Here is a 17580-nt window from a genome sequence, read left to right on the forward strand (position 1 = left end):
TGCCGTCCCGCGGCACAGAACGGGGGTGTCCCCGCACCCAGCCACCCGCGAGGTGGGAGCCCAGAGCCCCACAGCCCCAGAGCCCCACAGCCCAGAGCCCCACAGCCCCACAGCCCAGAGCCCCAGAGCCCGGAGCCCCACAGCCCACAGCCCCACAGCCCCAGAGCCCCACAGCCCGCGCCAGCCTGGGCACAGAGAAACTCAGGCTTTAATGAGTGATTCGAGCAGCCGAGGGGTTGGAAACCCCACAGGACCCTGGGGGAGCCAGGCCATCCCACAGCCCCCGCTGCACCTGAGCCGGAGCCCTGTGCCCCATGGCACACAGTCTGTGGGGCTGAGCCTGTGCCCCATGGCACGCAGCCTGTGGGGCTGAGCCTGTGCCCCATGGCACCCATCTGTGGGGCTGAGCCCTTTGCCCCATGGCACGCAGTCTGTGGGGCTGAGCTCTGTGCCCCATGGCACGCAGTCTGTGGGGCTGAGCCTGTGCCCCATGGCACCCATTTGTGGGGCTGAGCTCTGTGCCCCATGGCACGCAGTCTGTGGGGCTGAGCTCTGTGCCCCATGGCACACAGCTGCCGTGGCACCGAGCCTGGGACCCCTCCGCAGTGTCCGAGTTTGAGCCATGGGGAGCCCCCTCAGCACCCAGCATCTTCCCAGCACCCACCCCACAGGTGGGTGCTCCATAGCACTGGGCTGCAGCTGCATCCCCCGCGCGGATCGTGCCCACAGCGTGGGGCTCCGGGAGCCGCCACAGTGCAGGGCACCTCGTCAGCACACAGCCACATCCTTCTCTTCTTCCTCCTCCTCGTTATCCTCCTCCTCCTCGTTATCCTCCTCTTCCTCGTTATCCTCCTCCTCCTCCTTATCCTCGTCTTCATCCTCGCCATGGGGCAGCTGCTCCAGTGGGACAGGTGGAAAGGGTGGCCCACGCTCCAGGTTGATGTAGGTGACGGCCAGGTTGACGTAGTGCTCCCCCTCCAGCGTGGCCAGGACGCGCTCCAGCTCACCCACCAGCCCCGTGAAGGACGGTCTGTCCTCGGGCGCCGGCGCCCAGCAGCTCAGCATCACCTCGTACCTGCCCCGACAGCCCCGTCAGCACCGTCACCCCCCTCGGACCCCACACAACCCCCTGCCACCCCAGTCCCACACACAGAACCAGAGAATCGCTTGGTGGGAGAAGACCTTTGAGATCAACTCCAACCGCCCTTGTCCACTACTGAACCGTCCCCGAGCACTACGTCTGCCCAGCTTTAAACCCTTCCAGGGACGGGGACTCCACCACTGCCCTGGGCAGCCTCTGCCAGGGCCCGAGAGACCCTTCGCTGAAGAAATTCTTCCTGATATCCAACCTGAACCTCCCCCGGTGCAATTTAAGGCCGTTCCCTATCATCCTATCACCTCTCACTTGGGAGAAGAGCCCAGTGCCCACCTGGTTCCAGCCTCCTTTCCAGGAGCTGCGGAGAGGGATGAGGTCTGCCCTCAGGCTCCTCCAGGCTAAACAGCCCCAGAGCCCTCAGCCGCTCCCAGAGCCCCTGGGCTCCAGACCCTTCCCCAGCTCCGTTCCCTCCTCCAGACGCGCTCCAGCCCCTCAATGCCCTTCTTGGAGCGAGGGGCTCAGCACCCCTCCAGTACACAAAGCCCACCCCGGGGGCCCTCAGCCGCCCCTGGTGAGACTCACAGGGTGTCGGGGCAGTGGCGGGGCTGCGGCAGGCGTCTCCCGCGCAGGAGGTAGCGGGCCATGTCGTAGGGGTCCACGCCGGGGTACGGCGATGCCCCCCGCGTCAGCAGCTCCCACATGAGCACCCCGAAGGACCACTGTGGGGCAGAGAGCACCGTGGGGCGCGCAGGCAGGATGGGGACGGGCAGCAGGGCACAGGGACGGTGGCTGCGCCTACCACATCCGACTTGGTGGTGAACTTCTGGGTCTGAAGGCTCTCCAGCGCCATCCACTTGACGGGCAGCTTGGCGTGGCGGTGCTGCCGGATGCTGTAGTACTCCTTGCCGAACACGTCCCGTGCCAGCCCAAAGTCGGCCACCTTCACCGTCAGCGTCTCATCCAGCCTGCGGGACACAGGTTCAGGGGGGACCGGGCAGCATCCCCCATGTCCCACCCCACGGTGACCCCACGGTGGGGCATGGCCGCACTCACATGCAGTTCCTCGCCGCCAGGTCCCGATGCACAAACTTCTTCTGGGCCAGGTACTCCATGCCCAGGGCCACCTGCAGCCCGAAGCCGATGAGCTCCTTCACCGTGGGGCTCTGTGGGGTGGGAGCGGTGAGCGAGGTGACCTTGCCCCCTCCCAGTCCTCCCCAGGGTCCCCCCCTACCCGCTCCTGGGCGCGGATGAAGTGGCGCAGGTCGCCGTGGCGCATGTAGGGCAGGACGACGAGGGGCAGCCCGTGGCGGGGCAGGCACACGCCCAGCAGAGAGAGCACCTGCGGGTGGTGGAAGCTCTTCATCAGGATGCCCTCGCGCAGGAACTCCTCCACCTCCTCCACATCCGTGATACCTGCCGAGAGCCAAGCCGTGGGGCACCAACCGTGCTGTGCCGCAGGACCGTGCCGTAGGAGCTGCGGCTACTCACGGTGCAGGGACTTGACGGCGCAGTGGAGGTCCCCCAGCAGCGGGTCCCTGTAGGTGCCATGGTAGACGCTGCCAAAGTGCCCTGCAGGGACAGGCGGCGTGAGGCTGGCACTGCACATGGCGAGCGGGCGATGCCACAACCAAACCGGGGCACGGCGTCACCTTTGCCGATGACCTGGTGGCGGTGGGTGATGAGCCGCTCCTCAGGGATGAGGATGTCCTTCACCTCCTCCAGCAGCTCCGGCCGCAGGTCCTCCAGGCAGCAGGATGTGGTCCTGAGCAGGGGCACCGGGGACCCGCCGCTCGCCACGCCGGCACCGGCCAGTCGTGCCCGCGGTGCCGCGGGGCCAGGGCTGCCCGCCGCAGGCAGCACTGCGGGGACAGGCGGCGGCACCGCGTGAGGCCACACCGCGAGCCCTGGGTTCAGTGTGGGGCCCTCACTACGTAAAGGACATGGAGAGCCTGGAGCGCATCCAGAGAAGGGAACGGAGCTGGGGAAGGGGCTGGAGAACACGGCTCACAGAAGGCGGCCGAGCGCTCTGGGGCTGCTCAGCCTGGAGAAGAACTGCCTGAGCGGAGACCTCATCGCTCTCTGCAGCTCCCAGAAAGGAGGTTGTGGTGCGGTGGGTGTTGGGCTCTGCTCCCAAGCGGTGGGATGGCAGCGAATGGCCTCGAGTAGCACCAGGGCGGTACAGATTGGATGTTAGAAAAATTGTCTCCATGGGAAGGGTTCTCAGGCCCTGGCAGAGGCTGCCCAGGGTGGGGGGAGCCCCCGTCCCTGGAGGGGTTTAAAAACCGGGCAGATGAGGCGGTTGGGGATGGCTCAGTCGTGGACAGGGACGGTTGGACTTGATTATCTCAAAGGTCTTCTCCACCCAAGTGACTCCATGGCTCTGTGGTTCTCGGGGGAGGGGAGGGCGGGTGCCCCGCAGCCGCCGTGACCCCCACTTACCCAGCACCTCCCTGTAGTCGACGCCGGGGCGCTGGGTGGTGGCCGGGGGGTCGCTGCGGCCGGGCTGCACCAGCAGCTCCAGGTTCTCTGTCCCTGCAGGCAGCGGCGGGGTTGGTGGGGGCCAGGGGGCAGCGGGGCGCCCGGCGCGCGTGGCACTCACCCCTCCTCTTCCTCCAGCGCCAGCGGAACAGCACGGTGGCCACGACGCAGCAGACCAGGAAGGTGAGGCCGATGCCCAGGGCCAGGCTGGCGGCCAGGTCCAGCGAGGCGGCGGCGGGCAGCACCCAGCCCAGCGCCTCGCAGTCGCCATTCACGCACACCTGGGGGAGCGGGGGCTCAGGGGGGCGGCGCGGGGGCCATCGCGGCGCGGTCGCCCGCCCAGCGGTGCCTCACCTGCACGGGGGCCCCGGCCGGGGGCAGGCGCAGCTCGCGGGGCAGCCGGCACGTCACCTCGTTCTTCAGCACGGTGGGGTGGCAGTCCCGGCCCCCCACCGTCATGGTGATGTTCACGCAGGCAGCCACGGCGTCCAGTCCCAATTGCTGCCCGGGCACAGCACGCTGAGCTGGGGGCTCCGCACGGCGGGACCCCCCCAGCCCCTCCCCGCCGCCCCACGTACGTGCGCCTCGATCTCATCGTCGCCAGGCTTGAGGCGGAGGCGCCCACCCTCGTGCTCCAAGGGGAAGACCTTGGGCCGGGGGTAGTAGCGGAGGCGGAAGAGCCATCGTCCGGAGGGGCCGTCCAGCAGCACGCTCAGGTTCCCCGGCGCCGTCTCCACTTTGCTCTCGAAGGGGAAGGCCGGGCTGCGGCACAGCAGCCGCTCCGGCACCCGCGGGCCCTCGCACTCCTGCGGGCGGGGGACGCTGCGTGCTGGGGACGAGGCCGCCAGCGCAGCGCGGCGGGGAAAAGCCTCCTGCCTTGGCACTTACCGCGGCTTCCGTCCTCACGCCGCCGGCCTCGAAGCGGATCTTGGCGCGATACACCGAGTCCAGGTGGGTGCCGAGGACGGTGAGCATCGAGCCCCTGTGGCGGGCAGGGCGCACGCGGACCCTGAGGCGCACGCAGTCCCGGCAGCGCGTCTGCTCCCCAGGGTGCACACGGTCCCCAAAGTTAACAGGGTCCGTGCGGTCTCCAGGGACAATGTGGCCCCTGGGGTTCATGAGGCTCCCGGGATGCACGTGGTCCCCAAAGCTAACGCGGCCCCTGGGGAGCCCCAGGGATGGACGTGGTCCCCGGGGTGCACACAGCCCACAGGGTTCACACGGTCTCTGGGGCACCTTTGCTCCCAGCACCTCCTCCAGCCTGGGCGGGGGTGGTCGGATGCCAGGGGTGTCCCCCCAGGGGAAGGGAGCCCCCACACTCACTCGTAGCTGCAGCTGGGCACGATGGCCGACACGAAGGGGTCGGGGCGGTACTGGAAGGGCAGGGGGGCCGGGAACTCCTCGCCGTCGATCCACAGGGTCACCCCGGCTGCACCCAGGCCAGCGGCAGCGGGAGCCGTGCACCGGATCGCCCTGTCGCCCTGCCTGGGGACACGGTGGCCTCGGCAGGAGGGAACAGCGGGACCATCCCCGTGCCCCCCTCCCGCCAGGGACCCCGCTGTGCCCGGGGCAGCGGGACACGACGTACCTGGGCTGCCCGGCCATGGGGCACGCGGAGCCGTTGACCATCACCCGCCAGCTGTTCCCCGCCGAGAGGTGGGTGCCGTGGAGCGAGAGCTCGGTGCCACCGCCCCGGGGGCCGAACGGGGGGTGCAGGGCGCTGACGCGGGGCTCCTGGGCAGAGACGGGGTTGGTGGGGTGGGTGGGTGGGTAAGACAACCCCACCCCAAACCCTGCCGGGGGGTGACCGTACCACAAAGACGAAGCCGCTGAGGGTGGCGGAGCCCTGGACGCGGAAGCTGGAGGGTCCAGCGGGTTCCTCCACGGTGAGCACCACGTCGGCTGGGCCCCCCGCTGCCGCCGGGCCCCCCGGCTCCAGCTCGCACACCAGCACGTCCACAAATTCCTTGCGGCGGGAGGTGGGCAGGGGTCTGCGGGGCATCATTGGCGTCAGTCAGGGTGGGGGCAGCCCTGGTCCCCTCTGCCGCTGTTCCCCCCCCGGCACCGCTGCCCACCTGTGGCTCCTGCTCTCCGCGGGCAGCACGGCGCAGCGGCGCGGTCCCACCCTCACCCGGCAGGTGCCGGAGGGGCTGCGGTGGGGCTCGGGGTCCAGGTGGGAGCGGAAGGTCATGCCGCAGAGCGTCACCCGGGTCCGGCCCCGCAGCGGGGCGCTCCGCGGGTGGAACTGCAGGAGAGGCACCCGCGTCACCCCGGATCGCCCCGTGATGGTTTCCAGCCCAGAAAGCCCCTTCCCCCGGGCACGACACCCATCGCGGGGAGGGGGGCTCCAGATGGAGCAAAGGGCCCACCACGCACCACCCCTTTTTCCCCCTCCCTCCCTGTCCGAGAGAACCGGGGGACGGCGGCGCAGACCTACGTCGGTGAGGACGGGTGGGCAGCTGTCCTGCACCCAGGGGCCGGAGCACTCGTGGCGGCGCGTGCACCGCTCCCCGCACCACCCGCAGCCCATGAAGCGCTCGGCCCGCAGGCAGCGCTGGCACGTGGAGAAGTGGCGGCAGCCGGGGCCGGTGACGTTCAGGTGCCACACCTGGGGATGGAGAGCAGAGGTAAGCTGTGCGCGTGGGGCTCAGCGCCCACCCCGTCCCCCCAAAGCCCCTCCACTCACCTTGGTGCCGGCGGTGAAGAACAGCGAGCGGTCCCACAGCCCCACAGCACCTCGCACCGGCCCCGGCTCCCCCAGGGAGAAGTTGGCCAAGGTGTGGAGGTAAGAGCTGGAGCGCTGGAGCACCATCTGCAGTGGGGCAGAGCGGGGGGCTGAGCGCGCCCCACGCTCCACCGGGGCCCCCCCACATCACCCGGCCCTCCATCCCACCTGGAAGATGCGTCCTTCTGCCGTGCCCAGGTGGGCCACGGTGACGTCCCCCAGGGCGGTGACGAAGATGGAGGTGAGGAGGATGCCGGCCAGGTGCCCGTTGAACAGGTCCACTTTATGGGAGGCGGCGGGGACGAGGGTGGGCTGGTCCCAGCACCCGGTGTCGGTCACCGGCGCAGAGAGGTTCACCTGCAGCCACGTGTGGAGCGGGACCCTTGAGGCCGGCCCTGCGCCCTGCCAGGCGGGCACCAGCTCCGGATGCTCCGGGCAGCGCCTCATTGCTCAAACTCCCTCCCAGGCAGGGAAAATTTTGGGCAACAAAGCACCCTCCGCGGCCCCTCCCGCAGCCCTCGTGCGTGTCAGATCCTGCCCTCACCTCCCGCCCGTTGGGATGTAGTTATGGGTGCTGGCATAGTGCGGAGGGCGCCCCAACGCCAGCCACCCCTAACCGCCGGGGCGCGGTGCGGGAGGAAGGGGCGCAGCAGAGCCCGAGGGGTCCCCACCGAGCCTGGGGGTCCCCTCCCAGCTCGCCCCACCAGTGCGTGAGTCAGCGGCACTGAGCTGTCTGCTCGCTGCGTGGGAAGAGCAGGGGATGTGCCCGCGCCTGGCTGAGAACTCCGAAACTCATGTCACAGGGGCTCGCTGGGCCCCTGCTGCCGAGGGGCTCTGCCGGGGCGCCCGCCCAGCCGTGCCGGGGCTTGTTCCCGGGTGTCAAGCCCCACGCTGGGACACGGCGTTCCTGCCCCACAGCAGCGGCAGACGAGAAATGCCGGTGACTAATGGTGCTTCCGCCTGCGGTTTATTTGCCCAGAGAAGGCGGCGTCCCCGGGACAGGGCAAGGTAGGAGCTGCCAGGCACCCCGTGCACCCCCGTTTGGGGAGCATGAGGCCATGTGGCTTCCCTGTCCCCTGCGTGGACATAAAGACTGGAGGGGGCGGCCACCAACAGGGACCAGAGCCAGTGCTGCCCGGGGCAGCCACACTGAGGAGTGGACGTTGGCGCGGCAAGCGGCAGTGCACCCGTGTGCCAGGACACGTGCCCAGGCTGGGGAGCACGGCTGGATCCCCACCAGCACCCTGACTTTTTGGTGTGACCGGTGCTGCCGCTGGGCGGCCGGCGGGGCTGCCTCACACCTGGGTGACTCCGCTCTCCCCCTGCCCAACCCAAGCCCCGGCACACCCTGCTCTGCCAGCGCCTCCCAGTACCCCAGATCCACCTCCCGGCCAACCCCCAGACCCAAGCACGGACATGGTGGAAGACTCACGTTGTGCGGGCAGTACTGCATTGGCTGGAAGAAGCTGAGCCCGCGCAGCAGCGCTGGGTGCCCGGTGCCGCAGCACTTCTCCATGCCCTCCTCCATGGCCTGGTTGATGAGGTGGAGGGGGAAGGCACAGACGGCCGAGTTCTCCCGTGGCTCCCGGCTCTCTGGGTGGCTCTCGGCAAAGGCACCAAAGAGCACCATGTCAGTGTCGTTGATGCCAAGGTCACGGGCCAGGCGGGCACCGGGGCGGGCGGTGTGGGCTGCCTGCAGCACGTTGTAGGTGACATCCCGCTCAGCATCCTCCTCAGCGCTGCGCCGTCGCCGCCGTCGCTTGGACTCGAAGCGGCAGTCAAGAACGAGCTCGCGGTACCGGCGAAGGTCGCGCTCGTGGGTGCTGAGCCGCGCCAGGCGCGTGTGGAACGCTGCTGAGCCCGGCCGCTCCGGCTGCACCGTCACGAAGTAGACGTGGTCGCCATCAGCAAATGAGTGCACGTAGTGGATGGTGTAGTTGTCCTGGTATTGTGGCAGCACCGTCAGCCACTGGAAGTCATCCGAAAAGCCATCCAAGGTGCCCTTCAGCCGGCGAACAGACACCGACTGGGGGCTGTACCGCGCTGCCACGCTGCTGTTGATGGTGGAGCCAAGGTAGAAGAAAGAGGCGTAGGAGGTGGCCACCACGGTGGCACTGGTCCCCAAGGGGCTGGCCACGCAGTCGGGGCAGGACGCCGGGCTGTTGCCCGTGGCCGAGAAGAGGCAGCGCGTGGTCGCGATGGCCACCTCGCCATCCCGCACCTCCAGCTGGTGCTGGTAGCACAGCCCGTGCCGCGCCGTGCCGCAGCTGTACAGCCACGGCTCCAGCGGGTCCAGCAGCAGCAGGACATTGTCCGTGTCCTCGGGGCCGTCCGTGGCGGCCGGGCACAGGCGGCAGATCTCGCATTCAGCGCTGCCCACGGGGCCGGTGACGAGGACGGAGAGGAGGCGCAGCGTGGGGCTGGCCAGCAGGATGCGGTTGCGTACGGCCACGAACACCGCAGCCGCGCCGGCGGAGTCGGCCAAGACGGCAACGTTCTGCACGGGGCTGCCGGCGTCGAGGCTGGGCAGCGCGTAGGGCACCGAGAAGTTCCTGGTGGAGCTGTAGGGGATGCGGGGGCACTGCCAGGCGCCGGCGCCCAGCGGGAGCAGGGCGAGGGTCAGCCAGAGGCACCACCGCCCCATGGTGTGCGGTGCCCTTACCGGCGGTGCCCCGCGCCGAGCGGGGCCGGGACGCGGGGAGGACGGGTCACCATCGCACCTGCCAAGATAAAGCAGAGAGGGTTTTCCGGCTGCGGTCGGGAGGGGACCCCGGGGCGCTGCCCCCCCCGGGCCGCGGCGGGTGATGCTGCGGAGCAGTGGCCGCACCGAACCCCTCCCAAACACCGCAAGTGGGGGGGACGGATCCTGCCGCCACCGCCCAGCCCCTCGCCCGCCCCGGGGATCCCTGCTGGGGACCCCTGCCCGCCCCCCGACAGCCATAGGGTGGGGGACCCCGAAATCCCCCTGGGACAGGGACCCCCCCCGGCTCAGCGGGGTCGGTGCGGGGCTCGGGGCGCTCACCTGGGCGCTGCCGGGCTGCGACGGGACAGGGCGGGGAGGGAGCGGGCGGACCGGGGCGGGACGGGGCGGGACAGCCGTGCCCCGGCCCGGGCGGGGCTCCTCACACCCGAGGGGGGCGCTCGGGGGGGCGCGGCGGGGGACGAGCGGGGCCGGAGGGATGCTCGGGGGGGCGGGGGCTGAGGGGCGGCTGCCGGCACCCCGCGGGGGGGCAGCTACCCCGTGAGGGGCGTGTGGTACAGGCGTCCCGGAGCCTGTCTGGGGGGTGCCGGAATCTCGGGGTGTGCGGGCATCGCGGGGTGTGCGGGCATCCCGGGGCGTGGGGGGCACACCGGCACCATCAGCCCCTCTCTCCCGCAGCCCCCACCCCGCTGCCGTGGGCGCAGGGGCTGTGGCCGCCCCGACACGCCGTCACCGCTCCCCACTCACTTCCAGGCCTCTCGGGGCTCCCAGCTTTGCCCGTGCAGCCGTGGGGCTCATTGTGGCTGTGCCCGCTCTTTGCTTCGTGCCCCCTTTCCCTCCCCCCATCCAGGGCTGCCTGCGCCACCAGTGCTCGCTGCTGTTCCCAAGGACGAAGGAAGATGGTTTTCATCCCGGATCTGTCCTCCAAGCGCCCCGTTGCTCCCGGGTGGCGGGGCTGCGGTCCCCACGCCGAGTGGGGCACCGTCTCAAGCTGCCGAGAGACTTTGGTCCCGGGAGGGGCTGAACACACCAAGCCCAGGCTCCCCGTCACCTGGCTGCCAGCCTCCGCTCTGCCCGGCGTTGTGCAAGGCCCGGCAGTTACGTTGGCCACGCGCCTTATCCAACGGCTCCTTCCTCCCGCTCGGTTTCAACACCAGCCGGCCCTGGCCAGCTCGTCCCAGGGTTCTCGCGCTCCCACGCTCCGGCCGGCAGTGCCTCCTGCCAGCACAGTCCCGACTGCTTTCCTGCCCCCCAGCAGGACAATGGGGTGGGGTTGCACCCTCCCCAAACTTGGATCAAACTCTCCCCACTCGAAGCTTGGCAGCTGGCCCGCCACCCACACGGACCCTCACAAACGTAACGAGACCTGACTTCGGGTCCAGATAATGTTTATGAGCAACGACAAGCGATTACGATCTGGCAGGAGCATAAATATGGGAGCACAGTCCCTCCACTAGCCCTGCCGGCTCCTTCCCAGCTCCCTCAGGGTCTCGGTGGTGGCTCTGCCTCTCCTCAAACACCCGTCCCAACACTCAGCACAGCCCCAAAACACAGGGCTGGGTCGTGCCGCAGCGTTTGTGGGTGCTCATCCCCAAATCAGTGCCCGGGGATGGTGGGAAGAGGTGTCCCCCGTCCAGAAGCTCAGCGAGGGTGGCTTGAGGGCTGGGTTTGGGGGGCAGGCACCCCCAGGCCAAGGGAAAGGCCCTCCTCGGGCTGGGGGGATCCCAGACGAGCAGGATGTTCAGGGGCTGTGCTCGAGCCATCCTTTTAGTGTCTGTTGCCCAGGAGCCAGCACCACGAGCCCACAAGTGGGTGCCCTGAGTCTCCCCGGGGCTGCTGTGTCCCCGCGGGGAGGCAGGCTGGACCCCGCTGCCCTCCCTGCAGCTGCGGGGACATCCTTGTCCCAGCCACAGCGGGAAGGGCAGGCACAGATGCCGAGGGGCAAACCTGCCGGGCTGCAGGACCACCGGCACCCCAGGGCATGTCCCGGGCCAGCCCTGTCCCCCACCCGGGTGGTGTGTCACCCACCCTCTGCAGACACAGCAGCACCGGGGTCCCCCGAGCGCTGCCATGTCTCTCCTGGGGAGCGGCACCCTCGGCACAGCCGCAAGGGGCAGAGAGAGGAGGGTGCCAGGTACAGGCAGCACGATTTGGGGGCTCGGCTCCCCTCCAGCGACCCAGGGAACCGGGAGCCCCACTCCAGGACCCCTGCAACGAGGGATGGAGCTGGAGTCCGCAGAGGAAGGGCAGCCCCCACGCAGGGGGCATTGCCTGCGGATGAGAGAAGTCCTGCTCGGCCCTTCCCCCGGCAGCAGCGCACCCCGTCTCTAACACCCAGCCCCGCGGGTGGGTTTCCCCACAGTCCGGGGTCCCACTGCACCCTCTGCCCTGGACGCGCAGCCCAGGCTCCCCCCGCAGCGAGGGCTCCCCCGGCCGGCACTGTGCCCTGGGAGATGCCCGTCAGTACGTCTGGGGCGTGAGAATGAAGAGTCGGTCTTCCTCCTTGCGGATCCACTTCATGAGCTTGTTGACAGCACTGATGGCGCCGGCCTTGGTCCCCAGGGGGCTGTAGCATATATAGAGCTCGAAGGCGCTCGTTACCTGGGTGAGAAAATGGGGTACACGCTGGGCACATGTCTGCGCCCCACTGCGGGCTGGCACTACATCCTCCCCCCTTGGACAACAGGAACGGGCACGGGGGCTCTGGTACAGGGAAACGGGGTGGCAATTTGACACCCTAAGTGCGTGGCACCCGGTTTGCTTAGAAGCAGGGGGACCGAACCCCAGGGTTTGCTCCCAGCTGAGTTTTCTCCACAGAAGTTGATACTAGTGTGTGGCACAGCCCCCACTGCCATCCCTGCCCTGGCACGGGGGGGGCACGCGGGCAGGCTGGCCCCCAAAAGGACCGTGCATGAGCTGGGGGCCACCTGGGGACCACAGAGCTGGGGTGTGTCATGCCACCACCCCAGGCAAGACTGGAGGAGACAGATTTGCCCACACCCTGCAGACGGCGCTTACCCACGCCAGGAGGTTCTCACGGGGCCCCGTGAAGTAGATGTTCTTCAGGGGGCGCGAAGAGTTGTGAGCCCGGCTGTGGAGGTACTGGTAGAGCCCCAAGAGCCTTTCCTTCTCCTCCTCCAGCACGTAGGGTGCCTCAATCTCGGGGCTGCAGGAACACAGCACCCCATTAGCCCCCTGGAGAAGGGGATTGAAGGAGAAGGGTTGCTCCATGCCCCACGCCACCACCTTGGCCCGATGGTTCCCCAGGGGCCTCACCTGGTGAAGAGCCCCGAGCTCTTGGACTTGTAGATGAAGTGCCGGAGGTCGGGGATGCCCACCTGGGCGACGCTGTAGAACGGGGTGCGCAGGGCCTCCTGCAGAGCGTGGTGCACCCCTCGACGCCGCAGGCGCTCCTGGAAGCGCCGCTTACAGTCAGAGACAGTGAAGAAGTCCTCGCGGTCTGTGGAGACCAGCAGGAGGCACAGGTCCACCTCCTGCTCCAGGTAGGAGATGTGGGCGTGGAAGAAACCACTAGAGTTGAACTTGGGGAGGCAAATGGGAGTCCAGGCTTCGCCCTCCCGGAAGGAGGAAGAAGAACTGATAAGGTTGAAGAGCAGATGGAGGTCAATGGGGTGGAGGAACTGATCCTTCTTCCTCACAAGAGACACCAGCTGGTTCCCCGACAGGAGGATGGAGAAGACCAGGCTCTTGGCCTTGGCCTGCTGGAGGCTGGTGCTGACAGCGTCCCGGACACTGGCGGCCAGGGGCAGGCAGCGCACGGCGCCCATGAGGAAGCTGGGATCATGGGCCATGAGGTCCAGCAGGTTGTCAGTGATGCGCTCGGAGCCGGCCAGGAGCCTGCGCAGGTCATAGTTCTGCTTCTGCTGGAAGATGTGGTTGAGCTGGGTCCAGGTGAGCAGGCTCAGGATCTGGTAGTAGATGTAGAGCAGCTCATGGGCGATCTCCTGCTCCGACTGCTGTGTCCGTGCCACTGCCACCAGCACCAGCGGGCTCCTCCGGACGAAGACCACCTTGTAACCATCTGCTTAGGAGGGAGTCCCCGGGGACAGACTTGTAAAGCCTGGCTCCCACAGCCTCTCCCCCCAGCAACCAACCTGCCCATGGGGACACCTAATGTGGCCCACAGTGACAGGGGCATGGCCAGGCAGGTCACGACACCCCCCAGTCCCACCCTCCCCCAGGGCAGTACCTGCGTGGATGGACCGGATGGCATTTTTCTCAGCCTCCAGGAAGGACACCAGGGCCATCATGACACCCATGGTGCTGGAGAGGGCCTCCTCAGAGCCGTAGCGGGAGTATACGGGCTTGCCTGCCTCGCTCAGCACAAAGACGTGCTTCCGATGCATGCGCCAGGTGTCCATGGTCACGTCTTCCTCGTCCTTGCCCGACAGCACCGAGTCCCGGCGAGTGGTCTGCGGAGATGGCTCCAGCTGCCCCTCCTTGCTCTGCCTCATCTCCTCCTCCAGGTCGAGGGCCATGCCCGTGAGCTGTGTGCTCAGCTCGCTGAAGTCCTTGCTGATCTGCTCCATGCTGGTCTCCTCCGCCGGCTCCCCACGCTTCTCCTCCTGCCCCCGCGCCGCAGCCGCCCCGTCCTCTGGACTGGTCAGGTCCTCGTAGGAGCGGGTGTGCACGAACATGGCTCCCTCCTGGCCCGCCCCTAGGAACAACAGCCGTGCAGTGTCTGTCCGTCTGTCCCCGATGCTGGAGCAGCAGGCGGGGATGCAGGGTGCAAGAGGGCCAAGGGGTTTCAGGAGGAACCCGCGCTCCTCTCCCATGGTACGCAGGGCACATGTCCTGCTGATAGGCAGCCCCCGTGGGCCCGTCCCCCCTGCCCCGAGAGACCAGGAGCTGCCTTTTCCCCCTCTCTGCCCCCACAGCGAGCTCTGTCCCCTACCTGGCTCCGTCCCCTGCGCCAGCCCCGGCGTGGGGCTCTCAGACCGCTCCACGTGCTGCCCATCTCCTGGTGCCAAGGACCCGTTGGGCACTTCCCAGCTTTTCTTCTTGTGGACATCGGCAGCCATTCCTCGGGACAGGACCTGCACGCGACCCACAGCGTCACCCCTCTGCTCCTTCACCTCCCGCCACGCTCTGCGCTCACAGCCAGCGCCCCCGGCCCGATCCTGCTGGCTCAGCAGGCAGCACCGAGCCCCACGGAGCTGTCAGGAAAGACACTAATCCAGCAGGATTTCCTCCCTCGCGTGGCCCCAGCTCCTCAGCCCCCTGTCCCGGCACCTTTCATCCAGGCTTGGCCTTGATTTCCCTGCAACGCTGGGAAAAGCCGCTCAGTCCGGGCGAGGGGGAAGGGAGGTGGCCCTGCCTGGGCTGCTCCCAGCGGCCTCCTTTTTGCCCAGGGCGGCTCTGGTGACCCTCCTTGGCCTGGATGAGGTGGCTGGGATGAACCCCGGCTGGTGACCTCCGTGTCCTCTGCGGGGTCAGCCAGAGCCCGGCTGAGCTGTCACAGCAGGGAAAGCAGCCCCAAAGTGACCAGCAGCCCCGGGACCCCGCGCTGCTGTGGCAATGGGACCCTCCGGGCTCCGCAACCGGCCGGGGGGGACCCTGGCTTCGTGCCACCCCGTGCTCCACAGTCCCACCCCAGGGCACCCGGTTCCAGCTCCGGGTGGCCCTCGCCCTGCCCTTCCCCGGAGCCTCTGGGACGCAGTCCCTGCTTCTCCCGGGGTGCGGGAGGGTCACTGACACCGTCCGGGACCCCTCGGCCTCTGAAACCGGCTAGGGGTGGGGAACCCCAGCTTTAAGGCCTCCTCTGTCCCACAGCCCCGCACCGGGGGGAGCCAGACCCTGCCCTGCCCGGGACCCCCGAGCCCTCCCCGGCCTCCAAAACCGGCTGAGGAGGGGAACCCCGAGCTTGCTGCCCCCCCGTGCCCCGCATCCCCGCACCGGCGGGGACACAGCTCCAGCCCTACCCCGGGGGGAGCCAGTCTCTGCCCTCCCCCGGGACCCCCGAGCCTTCCGAAACCGGCTGAGGCGGAGACTTTCAGCTTCGTGATCCCCCGTGCCCCGCAGCCTCGCACCGAGAGGAGCCGGTACCGGCCGTTCCCCGAGACCCCCGGCACTGGGGGCCGCTCCCTGCCCCTCCCGGGACACGGGGCGGTCACCGACACCGCCTGGGACCCCCCGCGGACGACACGGCGGCACCGACCTCGGCGGCTGCTCCCGCCGACCCCGGAGCCGCGGCGGGGCTAGGCGGGGCGGGGGTCTCGGTCCCGCGCTGCCCCCGGCCCCGGCGGCGGCCCCAGCATCGCAGATCGGCGCCCCGGCCCGCAAGGTCGGCCCCGCGGCATCACGGGGGCTGTAGGCAGAGCCCGCTCCCCGCCGCAGCCGCACGGCGACTACAGCTCCCGGCAGGCCCCGCGCGGGCCGCGCGGAGTGCTGGGAAATGTAGTACATACCCCGGGGCTCGGCGGGAGCGACAGTGAGGCGGCAATGGCGGCTGTACTACATTTCCCAAAGTGCCGCGCGGAGAGGAGGCCGACGGGCGCAAAGCGGAAGTTCCGGTTTCCCGCCGTGGTCGCGCAGGGCCTGGTGCGGCGGCAGCGGCGGCGGCTGAGGTGAGGGGTGGCCGCGCCCCGCGGGCCTGGCCCGGCTCGACCAGGCCCTGCCCAGTGCGGGGAGGCGGCTCCCGGTGCGGTGGGGCTTGGCGGCCTCGCGTGGGGAGCGGGGAGTGGGGCGGCGGCCGCCTCAGCCTCGGCCGCCTCGTCCCGTGAGGCCGCCGGGCCTGGTCCCCGGGGCGGGAGGACCGTGAGGCGTGAGCCCTGGGGGGTACCGGGGCCCGCAGTCCGTGGTCGAGGGTAGCGGGGTTTCTGGGTTTCGCTCTGTTTTTCCGCGACCGTGGTTGAAATTGGGGCGTTTTCACACGTTTCTACGTGAAACGGCCCAGAACGCCGTGTTTTTGTGACGGGACGGGCGAAAAGTGGCTGGGTTCGCGCTGGGACGCAGAGAGGTGGTCAGGGCTGTCGCTGGGAGCGCGTTAGCTGCTGGGGATCTACGTGTAAATGGGATTTGAGCCCCCAAATAAAGACTCAGGTGGGCGCGGGATGCAGCCCAGCCGTGGGAGCAGTAACGGTGACCTCGCACATTTTGTTTCTTAAGACAGTTGGCACTGCAAGGGTTTAATGCTGTCGCTGTGGCGTGGTGTTAGAAGTGGATTTGAAAATGCTGGGATCTGCTCTTCTATCCCAGCATGGCGCCGGTGGGGTGAAAGTCTCTCCCAGTACTCTCTAGTTGGAAATACACTTGCAAAGTCCTTAAGGACGGGCAAGGTCAGAGTATTAATCAGGGGGGTGGTGTTAGGATTCAGCTGATTGCTTCTCATACGTGCTTTTTTAAAACTTGGTACAACTGAAAAGCACAGACTTTTTTTTTCACTTTTTGAAAGTGAAAACTTCAGGCCTTACACCTGGAAGAGCTGATACAATTTGTGGAACTATGGAATGGTTTGGGTTGGAAAGGACCTTAAAGATCATCCAGTTTCAAACCCCCTGCCATGTGCAAGGACACCTCCCACCGAGGTTGCTCCAAGCCCCATTCTACCTCATCCTATCACTTCATGCTCTTGGAAAAAGTCCCTCTCCAGCTTTCTTGTAGCTTTCTTTATTCCCTGTGGTCTATAAATATCAAGTCTGGTGGTCTTGGCAAAATCTGGAGAAAAGTTGTGAATTTTTCACGAAAATAGCAACACTCTGAAACTTCACCTTGCTGAATCCATCACCAGATTTTCCCCAGATTTGGGAAACAAGGTGCAAAGTTGGGTGCAATCTGGTGAGGAGGTGCTTGAGGTCTGTGCTGTTGTTCCTCGCTCTGCCTCTTGCCAGAAGTCTTTAACCATTCCTCAAGGAGGCTGGCTCCTTAGTCTGGCTTGGTCGCATGCTTCTGATGTGCAGTGGCATTATTTTACCACAGTACGACATAAAGTGAAATGAGAGATCTGAAAGAGTCTGCCACTAGGCTCAACATGTGCATTTGGGAAGCAGAGTCAGGAATGTTCCCTGTGGGGGCTGCGCTGGGGAGGGCAGTGGCAAGGTCCTTGCCAGGGAGCATCCGGAGCTCCGCCAACTCTCCTGTCTGCTGGGAGAGCTGCAGAGGCAGTAAGATCATGAAAGAGCTTCTCCTCGGTGTCTGACACCGAGGCTTTGCCACCAGGAAACAACCAGCTGGGAGAGGAGGAGGGAAATGAAATGCCATACTTTCAGGATGCCTATTGGCCCTCCTGAGCACTCAGTGTAATGGTAACAGCTAATTATTGCCTTAAAAGCCCTCTAGATTTGGGCTGTGTGAGTATCTGGTCCTTGTGTGTTCTGTGGTGGTGTCACTCTGAAACACCCTTCGTTGTCATCTGCTTCATAGAATCATAGGTTCTATGAAGCAGATGACAGATGTGTGGCTGTGACTGAGGTGTGGCAAACTGATCCAAGCCAGGAACTGGAACTGTTGGCCTTCTTGGCCACCTGGGTGACTGCTGGCTCATGTTCAGCTGCTGTCGACCAGCACCCCCAGGGCCTTTTTCACCAGGCAGCTTTCCAGCTGCTCTTTCCCAAGCTTGGA

General features: G+C 67.3%; 2 protein-coding genes across 4 annotated transcripts; both read right to left on the reverse strand.

Moving 5' to 3' along the window:
• Window positions 1–208: 208 nt before the first annotated feature.
• Window positions 209–10250, reverse strand: MST1R (macrophage stimulating 1 receptor). 2 transcript variants are annotated; one of them, XM_054077088.1, is made up of 21 exons: window positions 9748–10250; window positions 7732–9019; window positions 6468–6656; window positions 6261–6386; window positions 6012–6182; window positions 5650–5819; window positions 5388–5565; window positions 5163–5308; window positions 4898–5059; window positions 4463–4556; window positions 4153–4380; window positions 3929–4075; window positions 3696–3855; window positions 3536–3628; window positions 2746–2955; window positions 2585–2665; window positions 2328–2509; window positions 2150–2259; window positions 1896–2061; window positions 1679–1815; window positions 209–1075 (listed from the first exon to the last, which is right to left on the reverse strand). In XM_054077088.1, the coding sequence occupies exons 2-21, from the start codon at window positions 8941–8943 to the stop codon at window positions 769–771; spliced, it is 4269 nt and encodes a 1422-aa protein (XP_053933063.1). In that variant the 5' UTR covers window positions 8944–9019; window positions 9748–10250; the 3' UTR covers window positions 209–768. The 2 variants fall into 2 exon arrangements, with proteins under 2 accessions (XP_053933063.1, XP_053933062.1); XM_054077087.1 differs by lacking the exon at window positions 9748–10250 and adding an exon at window positions 9322–9378.
• Window positions 10251–10391: 141 nt separating this feature from the next.
• On the reverse strand, window positions 10392–15353 carry MON1A (MON1 homolog A, secretory trafficking associated). Of its 2 annotated transcripts, XM_054077089.1 has the most exons (6): window positions 15179–15350; window positions 13916–14057; window positions 13211–13678; window positions 12277–13042; window positions 12019–12166; window positions 10392–11601 (listed from the first exon to the last, which is right to left on the reverse strand). In XM_054077089.1, the coding sequence occupies exons 2-6, from the start codon at window positions 14040–14042 to the stop codon at window positions 11461–11463; spliced, it is 1650 nt and encodes a 549-aa protein (XP_053933064.1). In that variant the 5' UTR covers window positions 14043–14057; window positions 15179–15350; the 3' UTR covers window positions 10392–11460. The 2 variants fall into 2 exon arrangements, with proteins under 2 accessions (XP_053933064.1, XP_053933065.1); XM_054077090.1 differs by lacking the exon at window positions 12019–12166 and having other exon boundaries at window positions 11470–11601; window positions 15179–15353.
• Window positions 15354–17580: the final 2227 nt, after the last annotated feature.

The sequence above is a fragment of the Cuculus canorus genome, chromosome 11 (assembly GCF_017976375.1).
Source record: "Cuculus canorus isolate bCucCan1 chromosome 11, bCucCan1.pri, whole genome shotgun sequence".
Lineage (NCBI taxonomy): Eukaryota > Metazoa > Chordata > Aves > Cuculiformes > Cuculidae > Cuculus > Cuculus canorus.

Bases quoted from the DNA above. Each gene is read 5' to 3' on its own strand.
- MST1R (XM_054077088.1), bottom strand. From the start codon at position 8,943: ATGGGGCGGTGGTGCCTCTGGCTGACCCTCGCCCTGCTCCCGCTGGGC. The intron at 6,657-7,731 runs GTGAGTCTTCCA...ACGTGGCTGCAG, and splicing joins TGCAGTACTGCCCGCACAAC to GTGAACCTCTCTGCGCCGGT. The intron at 3,629-3,695 runs GTGAGTGCCACG...CGCTGCCTGCAG, and splicing joins GCGCTGGAGGAAGAGGAGGG to GGACAGAGAACCTGGAGCTG.
- MON1A (XM_054077089.1), bottom strand. From the start codon at position 14,042: ATGGCTGCCGATGTCCACAAGAAGAAAAGCTGGGAAGTGCCCAACGGG. The intron at 13,679-13,915 runs GTAGGGGACAGA...TGTTGTTCCTAG, and splicing joins GGCGCAGGGGACGGAGCCAG to GGGCGGGCCAGGAGGGAGCC. The intron at 11,602-12,018 runs GTAAGCGCCGTC...TTTCTCACCCAG, and splicing joins GTGAGAACCTCCTGGCGTGG to GTAACGAGCGCCTTCGAGCT.